Source organism: Rousettus aegyptiacus, unplaced genomic scaffold (assembly GCF_014176215.1).
Source record: "Rousettus aegyptiacus isolate mRouAeg1 unplaced genomic scaffold, mRouAeg1.p scaffold_m13_p_8, whole genome shotgun sequence".
Taxonomy (NCBI): Eukaryota; Metazoa; Chordata; class Mammalia; order Chiroptera; family Pteropodidae; genus Rousettus; species Rousettus aegyptiacus.
The window spans coordinates 91,488,882-91,504,338 of NW_023416311.1; the positions used below are offsets into that span (position 1 = coordinate 91,488,882).

At 32.0% G+C, this 15,457-nt stretch overlaps 1 protein-coding gene across 4 annotated transcripts in view; it reads right to left on the reverse strand.

The window, feature by feature from the left end:
- Positions 1–15,457, reverse strand: part of NIPBL (NIPBL cohesin loading factor) — a 162,467-nt gene that overhangs the window by 58,668 nt on the left and 88,342 nt on the right. For all 4 annotated transcript variants that reach the window (XM_016142466.2, XM_036225488.1, XM_036225486.1 and 1 more), the window contains one exon: positions 3,266–3,448. In XM_016142466.2, coding sequence (XP_015997952.1) covers positions 3,266–3,448 — 183 coding nt within the window. The remainder of the gene's footprint in view (positions 1–3,265; positions 3,449–15,457) is intronic.

Genomic DNA, 15,457 nt, shown 5'->3' on the forward strand with positions numbered 1-15,457 from the left:
ACTCCCTTGCTTTATTGCGACTGGTTTTTATTCTGAATTAATAACTATGATCAATAACCAGTACTTAAAAGACTGGAGTCCCCTACCTGGCTTAGATTTAAGGATGTCAACCTTTGGCCAACACTTTATCCATGCTTGTGTCGATGTCCTTACGTGTGGATATTCAAAGTCTATACCCAGGCTAATCCCACTCTTACATGCTGCTCCAGTTATTTCTATTTGGAATCTAGTCTGGTTTCTGGTTCTGGACACTTCTGTCTAATCTATTGACAATATGACAGAAAAAGATAATTTTGCTTCCTCTTTTTGTGGTCATAGGCTTGGCAGAGCAAGATAGATCATAGAAAAAGGACAAATGTAAATGGATATAGTTAAATCTTCAATTTTTTTTTCATAATTAGGCATAAATTTGACTATAAAATATATGAGGACATCCCTTTTATAATTAGGATATGTCCCAGTATATTCTCTTAGTATGCGGTTGTCTTATATATATAAGTAGGTAAGTGTGTGTCAAAGAAATAGGTCACTTATGGATAGCAGTCACTAAATGTTTTTTCAACAAGTACTGAAAAATTTATCAAATATGAGGAATGATAATGGCAAACTTGTTCAGAAAGTAGTATTCTATGACCTCAAATATGAACTTAGTCTTTTTTAATTTTAATTAATTTCGTCAGAAATCCATTTTAAGCATTTAATTCTACGAGTCTGAAAAATCTTGTAACTTCTAACAAGTACATACAACATGCTGTATTGGTGGTAATTTTTTTTAAGCCATGAAAGTTTTTATCTCACATTCATTAAACTTTAGGCAATTTCGATGAAAATGGGATGATAATTAGAAAAAAAAATCCATTGCTATGATCATTGTGTTGTGGTAAGGCTATCAGGATCCCAGTTCATTATGACTAGCTTGTTCTTTCTGTTTCGCTCATTACCCTGAAAGTAGGGGAGGAGCTTAATAGAGAGGTACATAAAATATGATCTGGGTGTTTTCTGCCCTCCCTTTCCAAATTTCACCTACATCTCTCTTTAGCTTCTTTAGCACCCCTCCTTCTTCTCCAGACCTTATATTTATGCTATGGCAATCCAAATCCGTGTGGCCCAACTTTCAAAATTACCGCTCAATCCTTCCCTCTCTCCTTCAGCTAAACTATTACCTTAGATTTTTGGAAAACCAATTTAATTAAACTGCAGTAAAACCTTAAGTTTCAAAAGGTCTCTCTTAAAGCAGCATAAGCTTGCTCCTTATGTACTCACAATACTTTTACATTTTGTATTGTACTGTATATTCACTATATTACTTTTCTTGTGGTATAATGGCAATTTGGTTGGTTGTCAACTATCAACTGGTATTTTATCATCACTCAAATCAATGGGCCCAGAGGTGACTTTTTATATTACAGAAACCAAGAAAAACAAAGCTACTCTCAGATCTCTTGAAAAATCCTGAAAAACTCATTTTTCCTAGCAAAGTTGAAGCTCAGGGTCTCTAACTAATGTTAGCTTTTAGTATACTTGGGCATAGATATATGAGATCCATGGCTTTAAGATGCAACTATGTGCTCCCGTAAGAGGATACAACAGCTCTCATTATAGAAAGCAGGGAAAAGAACAGTGGCTGCACCTATGACAAACATGGGCCATTTGTGGCTCTGTCCCTGTATTTTATACTTCATGGGTATTTCTGATTATGCTGTTCTTTCTACTTCACTGTGAGGTAACTTCTAAAGTCTCATCCGCTTGGCAACGCAGGTGGCCACTCTCAATTAACTGGAGCTGAAATGTGATTTAAGATCTATCTGCAATTAAGGAACGTCTTCTTAGCTATTCCCTTTAGAAAGGGGTAATGTATTAGAGTGGGGGAAAAAGAGTGAAGAAGAGGCATGCATATAAGGGAATCAGTTTCTGGGCCACCAGATCTCCTTTCCCCTCTCTTTCTTCATAGCATATGTTCCCATATGACCAAAATGTTTGATTATAATAAAAAAAAAAAAATTAACTTCAGCCACTGAAATATACTGCATGTAAATACATCTCATAATACAAATTATAACAATTATACATATAATTAAATGTCAGATTATCTTTTCTATATATTTTATTTCAATTTTAAAACTTTGTTCAGATTTGTTCAGTAATCATAGTTTACTGCTCATAGCTCAAGAGCTCACAATTTTAAGATGATCAGAGTAAATGAACATTGATTAAAAACTTTGGAGGAGGTGAAGGGCTTCCATCAGCAATATACATTTAAAAATAGCAGCATGCATCTCTCTTTCCTGCCCTTGCTTGTCACACCTCAATCTATGGACACTAGGTGGAAAAGGTAGAACACACTGGTGGTCTTCCCACTTCTTTTGGTCATAATGACTAAGTCAGTTGGCACACAAGTGAAGATCTCCCATAGTCTGTTTCCACTGAATGCCGTTTAAGTCAAACAAGGCTGCTGACCCCTCTTGGCTAGGCTCAATTCTCTTGCTCCAGAAGAAGGAAGATAGGGATAAAAGAGAAGAACTTTTTCAGTGGACCAGTAGGAAGACAGGCGAGGTATAGCAAGTCTAGTGCAAAGACAGGTGATCACAGTGTTGTAGAGAGGTAGCTGTGTAGTGAAGAAGCCAGCTCTGGAAAACAGTGAAACAAGGGAGGAATTCCAGGACACAGCTGGGCAAAAAGGAGAAGCCAGGTCCAAACCACAGAGATCAATGTGGCTAATCCATTCATAATTTAGTGACAGCATGGTTTTAAATATTTTTTCACCTGGCTATCTCCTATGTGTCCTTCAAGACTCAAATCAAGTGTCACCTCTTCCAGTAAGCATTTCCTGAACCCCCAGTATGATTTTTGATGCCAATTCAATGTGCTCCCATAGCACCCTAGATTTACTATTATCACTATACTTTTCTCACTGTACTACAACTGTTTACATTTTTCCCCCATTAGAATGAAAGCTCTTCAAAGACAGGGGCTATATCTTATTTGTATTTTTATTCTCAGTGCTTAGCATTAGTAGGACCTCAATAAATGTTTGCCAAATACATAGAGACACATACATGTGTTATTTGATGCTAATTATAGATTAAAATATTTTTCTTGGTGCCAACTGATCTCATCTTTCACACATTTTTTTAAGTATTAAGAAAAAAACTTGCTATGTTATTAAGAATTAAGATCACTGCATTCTTGCTAACCCAAAAAATTATGAGACAAACAAATCAATCTACTTTTTAATTCTAAAGTAAGAAAGTTATGTGATACTTACATTCAAAAGCTTCATCGCTCTCATTATCTTCATCTGAACTGATTTCAGCATATTTTGGCTTTTCATTAACTGTGCTACGCTTGCGTTTATTCATTTTCACACGTTCACAAAGTGGCATGGTGGATTCAATTTCTGCCAGAAGTTCAGGGGGTAATTCTTTTAACACTGATTGATCTATACTACCTATTAACAAAAGGTAAGAAAAAAATTTCAACCTGAAGATGTAAGGAACATTTTAACTAAACACTATAAAAATAAAATATAAGTATTTATGTAAGTTTTCTAAGTCACCTTTGTATTTTAACAAAATGTGATCATATTTACAACAGTAAGTCTTTACCTTAAACTGATAATGCAGTTTTTGTACATATATCATTATATAACAACTTTAAAAATATAATAGGGAATTATATTGTCAATTTTTGATATAATGCCTTCATTTGTCTGCACTAACAACTTTCTGAAACTACATATCCACTGCCATTATAAAGTATATTTGAGGTACATCTCATATTCTTGGTAGCACTCAAATTTGTTTTACAGAGATCTGAAGCAGTTAAGTACGAAGGTAATGCTATCCTTCAGTACAAATAAGAAGAATTGGAGGAAACTTTTCAAGTCCCTCTCTTCCTTTATGACCTTGGTGATTGTGTATGGTGGCTGGGACAAGAGCTGTTTATATTTTCACCTATTAACGTCTCTTAGAGAGGTATGATAATGCCTTTAAGCATCATGGAGAATTTCTTCAATCAGATAAACCCATATATGCATTTAACTGAAAATAACAGAAACATGAAAGGTAGGATAAATAGAACAAAAATATTTTAAAATATGTCTACAACTGAAAATAGCAAACTCACGTCTGTTATAAGTTCATATTTTCCCATGAAAGAGTAAAGACGGGATGAAAATACATCAACATAATGCAATAAAAACTATCAACATAATACTACCTAACTCTACATACATATACACAAACACAAAAACAGTTGTTATAAGAAATAAATTAATATCTTGTCGAGAGCTAAAAAATAAACCAGCGAATCTGTCCTTGATGACTACCAAGGATGACAATTTAAACTAACTTTACTTACCCATGTAAATCTTTGAATAGAAGTATAAAAATGATGTCTTACCTGCTAAATTTTACAAATTGAGAGCAAAGAGTACTATACTGGTTTATAGGAGGGAATATTAGTAACTATAACCAACATTAACACTATAACATTCACATGATAATAGTGCTTATGTTAAGAATAAGAACGAATCATAGCCAAAAAAAAAAAACAAAAAACCCCTGGTACCAATTAAGACAATTTCAAAGCGTTAAGAATATATAATACTAATAATTTAGGTATATAAAACAAATTATTAATTTCAATGGAAGAATAATCCTTTTATATTCTTCATGAAAATTTACTCAACATCACAAAGGAGTTATTTCAGTAACTTTTAGTCTTTCGACCTTTAAGAAGATACATAGCAATGATTGTATCCATGTAATAATCTTGACTGGTAATATTACAAAAACATCACTGCTAAGAATCCAGACTAGGAATTTAACTTATCTGTGTAATTTTCAAAGCATGTAATATTTCTTTGTACTGGCTTTATTAATTTAACTTTATTTTATCAGTGAGGTCCACTTTCAAAATATTGGTAGAGGTAAAAAAAAATCAACTGTAGCTTTGGATTGTCCGTATCTTCGGCCTCAAGGTAAACACACTCTGCATCTCATTTACAATTCCTTAATGCTCTGAATACCTCTAATTAAATATGTGGTGTTTTATGGAAAGATCACAACTTCTAGTATCTATCTTTTCCTTTCCACACGACCTATAATATTAAGTGTGTATATACAGAAGGTCAATAAATACTTTCTGATAACCTAACTCTGTGGTTCAGTCTCTCATGTTCACTTATAGATATATTTCCTGTATAGTTTTTGGAATTGCTATGTTTTAAAAACTGATGAAAACATTTCCAATATATACTTTTTTAAATGGAAAGTCTTTCTTTTTTTGTGCTACCTGAAACATTATAATCTTTCTGGTTTATAAATATAAATAACTCAAAGGATTTGGCCTTTACTTCATTATGAGGATGTTTAAAAAGCAGATGTAACTGATTATGTTCTGCTTAAATTACCATTCACAAAGTCATACTGACTTGATACTAGTATCTTAGAATTAAAATTATCCTGCAGCTAAATATACAATAGATAATTAAGAGTTAACATATGTAATAGTACTTGTACTTTCTTTAAAGTGGATTATTATATCCTGAGAGCAAGGACTCTCCTTTTTCTCTTAAAAAAAAAAAAAAAAATTCCTCGTAATAGCCAAACACAGAAAATGTATGTCTTATATTCGATAAAGCAGGCATCAAGCTTTATTCAGTTTAGTCACTGTAGTTAACTGTTAATTTATTCCCTAAATTAAAAAGAATACTATCAGATTTAAGAGCTATACTACTCTGTAGATCATTTTAATCTCTGTACAACTCTGAAAGTCACAGCAACATAATTCAAAGTCCAAATATTTCATTCCTGTCCATGACCCAACTTAAAAAAAAAATCAGCAATGGTAATGTCTCTCAATGTACTGTCCTCCAAAAATGAACCCTATTTCATTTTGAATAGAAATGTCTAGTCCATAGGTTTATGCATTTCTGAATTAACATATTTTCTTCCTTTTTATAAAACACTTTATAAATGGACTTAACCAGGTCCCTTGATTACAAAGGGTAAGAAATAAAATGCTTAATTTTCCTACACTTATGCTTAGGATCTTTAATACATCATCAAGGATCGGATAACTGACTCAGTTTCGACAGAAATGAAGAAATGCCAAGCACTCGAATGATCTCTATGACATATTTGGTTGCATTATTTACCCTGAATTAGGAAATAATCCTTTAAATGCAAATATAATGTCTCGCTGTTGCTTAAAAACAGTGATATTAGAGATTGTTTGCTGAACTCTTCTTAAAAACTTCACACTGTTAGTATTTTGATTGTCTTTCTCATCTCATTTTCCCCATCCCAACTATTCTTTAAATCAGGTATTTGAATTCCACAAAATTTTAAGTTACTAGGTTGAGGGATAATGGCAGTTAGTCACAATTTTGTGAGGTACAACACTTTCAACTTTTATAGATATACATTCCTTTAGATATAGTATACCTCTATTTCCTGGCCCTAAATAAGGTTAAGGAATTCATTTACTTCTAGATGTGCTTGCTCCAATTTTAGTATTCATGGATTTCTAGTATAAATCACTCATGTTAGCATATTTACAAGATTTTTAAAACCAGAAGTCATCAAAAGACTTAGAAGTCTCAAAAGTCACTGGTGTGGTAACAATGTGTTTTGTTTGTTTAAATGGGAAAATAGCCTTGAGATTAAAATAAACCACCTCGATTAATGAACTCTTTAGGAATGAAGCTTCAGACAATGGAAAACAGTCATGTTCAGAAACAAACCAAGAAACTCACATAAACCTCAATTTTTAAGCCATTAAAAATATTTTAGGTAAGTATAATGTAGTTCAGTCACAATTCCTTCACTAACCTACCCTATTACAGAGGAGTAGCATCAAATGAATCTTTCACTTCAATGAAGGACAAAACAAAAATTCAGTAGAGTGCAGGCCGTCTATCTGTTTCTCTTATGACCCTAAGTGAGTTAATACAGTTTGAAGAAACATATTTTTTGGTGCAAATTTCCTAAATACAAGTTAACTTCTTTATTTGAAGCCACAGATAGGAAGAGCATCCAAGGACTATAAATTGCGGGTGACATAGCCCTAAAAAATGGGTAACATTTCGGAGGCAGAAACAAAGAGAAACTGAAAAGATGTGAGGGTCAACTATGAGACCAGGATATTGAATGCTCTTTCCACAGAAACCTCATGGTTATCTAATCTGACGGTTGAACTAGGAGTAAAGAGGAAGATGGTTCACTAGGAACCAAAATCCGCAGTAAATGTGGGAACGTGTAAGATTGGTGAATAAAAGTTTTGAGGTCAAAGAACACTGACCTCAAAGGAAGTACTCTGACATGTTTACTTTATCAATTATTTGGAAAGAACAATAGAAAACTAGGAGAAAAGAGACATCACTTTCTGGTGCTAAGGTTCCTTGAGTGAAAATGAGGGGAGTAAAATTCACATATTTTACAACAGATGTTAGCAGTAATCAGGGTAATAAGAAGGAGGTATGTTTGAAATTGAGGAGGAGGGCTTAATTTAAGGAACAATATCAGGCAGACAACATCTTCTGGTAGAAAAGGGTCAGAAAATAGAAGGGTTTGCTTTTTTTTTTTTTGATTATGAAAGTGATGTATAATGAGATAATCTTGAATAAACTTGCTTTAATTTTGGTAAGGAGGCAGAGAGCCCAGGCACTGGCTAAAAGGCAAATAAAGCTTGTTCAGGATAACAAAAAAATCAGAAAATTAAAAAAAAAAAAGGAAGCTGAACAGTTATTCATCTGTGGCTACTAGGGAGGAATGGTCAGGGTCAAATAAAACTGCAGCTATTTTCTCTCCGATGGCCTTTGAGAAATACTCCTGAAATTAATACAAAGAATCATTACAAAAATCACTATTTAAAGACATTTATAACTAATAACTGGCAAATATCCTTTTTCATTTTAGCCAGCAATTTTCAGGTTGTAGGTTTTGACCCACAAGCAAATTATAAAGTCAATTTTGTGGGTCTTGACCAGCTGTTGTGTTTAAAATAAAAGCAAAAATGTCAGTATGCTGCCTGTAGTGAGGGTAGAATTATGTGTGTATTATGTCATAATCAAAAAATTTTGAAAATCTTTTAAGCTTTATGGTCGCCACCTCTCTCAAAATAGGAGAGTCAATTCAGATTGAAAAAGTGCTAGGTTAATCTAACTCAATGTGTGGGTTTAGCCCAATGCTTCTTAAACTACAGATTCAGTGAAAGATTAATAATAATTTGAAGAATATTCTCAAAATTAATAAAATTGATTTTATTCATCACAGGTTCATAGACTACTATGTTGCTACCTTGTATCCGGGAAATTACCTGCCTATAATTCTGATATAAAAGTTGCCAATGCTATGTTTTTGAAGGCGGTACAATCAAGCCTTGTATTACTCAGAAATTATCTTTATTTTTCAAGTAAATATTTCTAAAAAGCACTGTAGCTATCTTTTTTCTTTTCTTTTTTAACAAGACAACTTCTTGATGCATTATATTATTGAAAAAAAATCAACTTTTCCATGATGCTTTACATAGCAGAAGAAAAAAGCACAATAAGTTTTCCACGATGCTTTGCCTTTAGGAATTAACTGCTATACATAAGGCTGTCTGAGATGTTACGAAATGACCCAGGCTTTGCCTCTCATTTCTACAGGCCTGCTTGTAATTTGCTGAAATGTGTATACTCAGATTTTGCTGACGGCGTAGAAAATATAACACACAGAGTATTGTGTTCAAACACTTTAACCCATTTATATCATTTGTGGAAAGTCATCCCAAGGAAATTTATGTAACGAAATAAAAAAGCTATTAAGAAAGATGTTTAGATTGGTTTTATCTATTTTAACATCAAAATGTCCAACCACAGAACACAGAAGAGTAGATCGCCTTGAGGATAATTATGAACTATGTTGGCACAGAAATAGTAAAAGTAAACAATGCAAAATGATAGATATATCATGTTTATGTATTTGTAACAGGAGTCGAAGGAAATCAACATAAATATATTAATATAAGAAATTAATTTTCCTAAGGAAATACAAGGTATATTTTGGGGAGACAAGAAAAAGGTCAATGTGTGAGGGACTAGGAGGTACTTCATGAGCGCAGTGGCTTTTTAACGGAGATGAGGTGGAATGAGGAGGGAGAAGTGGAGGATGCAAGACAGGAGCAAAGAAATAGGAGTTGGTAGCCAGGAGGAGTAAGTTTGGGGAAGTCTGAGTAGTCTGTTCTGGACAGAACAAGATACTTAAAAGGAAGATGAAATAGGTTAGCCTGTAAAAGTAGGCAAGGTTCATACGTTACAGTCTTTTTGAGAATCAAAAAGTTATTTCAGCAATACTTTATGAGATGCGTTGGTAGGATGAGACATTAGAAGGGAAGTTTTCTAAGAGCTATTTGATATGTGTATGTGAAAGGTATGGAAGAAGTGTATTATGATTTAACCATTTTTGAAAATAGCTAATATCACTATTATATATTTATTAAACTTTAGGGAAAACTATTTAGCTCAAATACTATTAACTATTTAACATATTAAGATCATCTAAAAAATAAAAATATGAAATCGAGGTCCACAAAATTCACACCTTGATATCTGTTATTTAAGTATTTAATCAATCTGATCACTATTAAATTGTATTATTAGCTACTCAACTGACTACCTTTACATTAGGCTGAATATAGAGAATTTTAGCAACATCTATTTTATAAAATTCTAGAAAAATACTTTCCAACAATGCAAGGAATGACATATTTTCTGATTACATTCTTACCACACCCATGACTATAAAACAATGTTTAACTTTGATCTAGTCTCACGTTACTTCTTCCACATTGCACTATAAATCAGCCAAATGTTTTAAGTTCTCTAAACTTATTGTGCTTTTTTCTTCTGCTAAAAAATCCCACATGATCCACTATTCCTTTGAAGTCACACAGCACCATTTTCCCTTAAGAATACAACACTGTCACTGTACCTTTAATTACCCATATCCTCCACAAGATCATAAACTTGATAAAGTCATAGATTGTGTTGTGTTTGCAACATCTAGCAGACTGGATGGAACGTTGAAAATGGCCAAAAATATTTATTGATGTTTAATGTAATTATCAGAATAAATTTGTGGTCTTCCAAGAAACTTTTCCAGTTGAAATTCTTTTTAAAATCCTAAAAGTAATTCTTAGTTGTTCAATATTGATAATTATAGAAAAGTTTATCCACAAAGTAAAAATAAAAGATTTCAAATTGACATGTGATAAATAGAAAATGTTTTAAAGGAAATTTAAATCTGTTACATATTTAAATTTATTATATTAATTACATATTAATACATATAACCACACTGTAGATAAATAAGTACTCACAAAATTAAAAATCCTACTAAAACATATTTGGCTAACAATACTACGGTTATAAATACTGGATAAAAACTAGAAAAATAAAACTAGTCATTTTATACACACATAAAAAATACTTAAATGGCTGTGGAAAATGTAACTTTTAGGTCTCATCTTCCATTGAATAAGCAATCTAGTTATTAGATACACCTATATAAAATTTCATCTTAATATTTATATCAGGCTCAGCATCTATTTTTGCCCCACCACCTGTTTTTAGATATAAAAGTTTATTAGAATACAACAACACAATCATTTATATGCTGTTTATGGTTGCTTTTGTACCATTAATGTCAGAGACAAGTGGCCCATAAAGCCTAAATTATTTACTACCTGTGCCTTTACAGAAAAAGTCTGCTGATCTCTGCAGAAATAAAAGACTACAAATAGAGAAGATCAATTTTAAAAAGCTGTTTAAAAAAAAATAGACAAACTTTTAGGTAGACTTCTCAAAAAAAAAAAAGGAGAACTCAAACAAAATTATAAACAAAAGAGGAGACATTGCAACTGGTGCCACACAAATACAAAAGCTCATTAAGAGATTACTAAGAGCAATTCTACACTAAGAAATGGGACAACCTAGAAGTAGACAACCTATCAAGACCAAATCATGAAGAAATAAAAAATCTGAACAGACCAGTTACTAGGAGATTGGATTAATAATAAAAAAATCTCCCAACAAAGAAAAGCTCAGGACAAGATAATTTCACTGGTAAACTCTACCAAATGTTTAAAGAAGAATTAATATAAACTCTCAAACTCTTCCAAAAAAGAGTGGATAAAACACTTCCAAACTTGTTTTACGAAGCTAGAAAGCAAAACAAGGACACTACAAGAAAAGAAAATTACAGGCTGTTATCTCTTTTGAACATGGATCCAAAGTTCTCAACAAAATATTAACAAACTGAATTTAGCAATATATTAAAAGGATCAAGGTGAAGGGATTAAAAAGTACAAATAAATAGTTACAAAATAGTCATGGGGTTGTAAAGTACAGCATAGGAAATATAGTCAATAATATTGTAATAACTATGTACAGTGCCAGGTGGGTACTAGAGTTATTAGAGGAATCACTCTGTAAGTTACATAAATGTCTAACTACTATGTTATACACCTGAAACTAATATAAAATAATACAGAATGCCAACTGTAATTGAAAAAAATTAAAACGGGAACAGCCCCCTAAATAAAACTATAAACAAGCAAAAAAAAAAAAAAATCATACACCAGGATTAAGTGGGATTGATTACAGGGATGCAAGAATGGTTCAACATCTGCAAATCAATCAATGTGATACATCACATTAACAAAATGAAATCATATGATCATATCAATAATTGCAAAAAAGCATCTGACAAAATTCAACATCCACTCATGATAAAAACTGGGTACAGAGAGAACAAATCTCAACATAATAAAGACTATATATGACAAGCCCGCAGTTTACATCATACTCAATAGTGAAAAGCTAAAAGCTTTTCCTGTAAGATTAGAAACAAGAATTGCCCACTCTTGTCACTTTTAATCAACATAGTACTAGAAGTCTTTGGCCAGAGCACTTAGGCAAGAAAGAGAAATAAAAGGCACCAAAATCAGAAAAGAAGTAATAAACTGTCTGTAGATGCAGATATGTTATATACAGAAAACCCTAAAGACACCACCAAAAAGCTATTAGAATAAACAAATACAGTAAAGGTATAGGGTATGAAAATCAATACAAAAATCAGTTGTTTTGATACATTAACAACAAACTATCAGAAAGAGAAATTAAGAAATTAATGTCTACACTATGTAAATCAATTGACAGATTCAATGCTATCCCAAATTTCATGACACTTTTTCACAGTAGAGTAAATAATTCTAAAATTTGTTGAGAACAGCAAAATAGTCAAATAACCAAAGCAATCTTGAGAAAAAAGAACAAAGCTGGGAGCATAACACTTTCTGATTTCAAACTATATTATAAAGCTGTAGTTATCAAAACAGTATGGTACTGGCATAAAAACAGACATATGACCAATGGAACAGAATAAAGAGCCCAGAAATAAACCCACGCATATATAGTCAATTAATTTACAAAAAAGAAGCCAAATATTCAGTTGGGTAAGGCTAGTCACTTCAATTAATGGTATTTGAGAAAACTGGACAGCCACATGCAAAAGAATGAAAGTAGACCACTACCTTACACAACACACAAAAATCAACTCAAAATAGATTAGGGCAAGGGAAAAAAAAGAAAAAATAAACAAATGGGACTATAGCAAGCTAAAATGTTTTTGTACAGCAAAGGAAACCATAAAAAAAAACAAAAAGACAACCAACTAGGAGAAGATATTCACTAATGATACATCTGATAAGGAGTTAATATCCAAATTTATAAAGAACTCATACAACTCAACAACAAACAATCCAATTAAAAAATGGGCAGAAGACCTGAACAGATACCTCCCCAAAGAGGAAATACAGATGGCTATAAGATATATGAAAAGATGCTCAATCATCAGAGAAATGCAAATTAAAACCACGAGATATCACTTCACATCTCTCATCCATAAATCAAAAAACATCAAGTGTTGGTGAGGACGTGGAGAAAAGGGAACCCTTCTGCACTATTTGTGGGAATGTAAATTGGTACAGCCATTATGGGAAACAGTAAGAAGTTTCCTCAAATAATTAAAATAGAACTATCATATGTTCAAGTAATTCCACTCTTGGGTATATATCCAAAGGAAACAAAATCACTATCTTGAAGAGATATCTGCACTCCATGGTCACTGCAGCATTATTTACAATGGCCAAGATATGAAAAAATGTAAGTTTAGTCCACTGATGAATGAAGAAAGAAAATGTGATATATATAAATGGCATATTGTTCAGCCATAAAAAAGGAATTCTGTCATTTGTGACAACATCAATGGACCCCGAGGGCATTATGTTAAGAGAAAATAGAGAAACACAAATACTGTATGATCTTTCTTACATGTATAATCTAAAAATAGTGATCTCACAGAAACAGAGAATATAAATTGGTGGTTGCCAGGGGTGAGGAGTGGGTGGTGGTTGAAGTGGGTAAAGGTAGTCAAAGGGTACAAAACTCCAGTTATAGGAGAGGTAAGTTCTGGGGATATAATGTATAGCATGGTATATCTGAAAGTTGCTAAGAGAGTAAATCTTCAAACTTATCACAAGAAAAAAATCTAACTATGTAAGGCGTTCAATGTTAACTAAACTTCGTGGTAATCATTTCACAACACATACGTATATCAAATCATTATGTTGTACACTTCCAACTAATATATGTTATATATTATCTGAATAAAACTGGAAAAAATTGGTGGCAGCAATGTTTTCAAATATACATTAAATATAAAGTATAATACATAAAAATTTCCATAATTTATTATATAAATTCAATCAAAATGGGGTGACTGTATTTTTTATATTAAAGAAATTGGACAGATTCTAGTTGTTAATATAAAAGATTCATTTTGGTCCTCATAATTGTATAAAGTAGGAAGGATATTGGTTTCTCCATTTTAAAAGTGAATGAACCAAGGTTCTGAAAGGCTATGCTTTGTTCAAGGCTCTGATACCGATGCTTTTTGTACAATGATTTATATTGGGCTTAATGAAGAATTTTCAAGAGATAGTACAACAGAAATTAGAGAATGCTAAATTTTGTGGGTAGAGGAGAGGATCCATATTTTAAAACCCTATTACAGTTAACTCCTGAACAACACAGTTTTGAACTATGTGTGTCTATTTATGTGGGAATTTAATACAATTGACCAGTGCAATTCAATTGATCCACACAGTTCAAACCCGTGTTATTCAAGAGTCAACTCCACACTTGGGAATCAGCATATGTGGAGGATGGGCTGTAGTTATACATGAAAGTTTGACTACATGGGAAGTCAGCACCCCTAAACCCAACTTTGTTCAAAGGTCTACTGTATATTATATACTACTGTTACATATACTGTATAGCATATAAATTGTATATTGTATGTAAACTCTAACATAGTGAACTCTCTTATTATGAAAAAAGTTACTAAAACCCTCTCTTACAGAACTTGATACAGATATTAAGATATGAATACCTACTTGATATATTATACTATGACATATACTATGTATAGTATATTATAATTTTACTATATATCATAATATTAACTGTTACTATAAAGTAATATATTAGCTATTTAATGTTATACCGTACCATATAAGTAGATATTTATTATCTTAATATCTATCACAGGGAGTTATAGAGGAGCGTCTTAATAACTTTATTTTAGAAGAGAGAATTCAGTATGTTAGAATAAGGACTATTTCTTCATAAACAGGAGTAAGTTCTCTCAGAATTATTTATCTTCTCAGGTCTCAATCATACTTATTCTACAGACTATGTCTTTTGGCTGGTTTAAAACATAGAATGAAATGAAAACACCACTAGCAAACTTTAATACAATTGATTTTCATGAAAAAATTTCTACCTAATGCATCTCTTTAAATCATTATTAATATAATTACCTAATTAAGCAAATTTTCGACCAAAAAAATTCTATGATTGGAAATCATGAACAAAAATTTTCAAAATATCGCTCTAAAATCACACTTAAACAGCTAGGTATATATTAAGCCAATTTCTGTGATAAATATTCTCCAAATATTTTCTAAACATATCACTAATAGTAAAGTTTTTAACAGAAACTGAAAACTTGAGTTTTTTAGAAGTATTTTATAAAACTGATCAAATGAACCAAAATAAATTCCCATTGTAGTATTATTAAAGATTCTGAATATTGCAATCATATCTACCAAGAATTTCTCAACTTAGGAATTCATAAACTATGTCAAACATTTGCTCTCAGAAATGGTACTTTCTCACAAATTTACAGAAGGCTAGAGTCCTAAACATAATCCAATAAGACTGTTCAGCGCTACATAATATATTTCAGTGATCCCCATTTGGCAGTGTAACTGCTACAGTAATGACTGAGGCAAAATAACTGCTCCTATTAATGACTGTAATCGTTAGCTAATCAAATGAGTACTACAG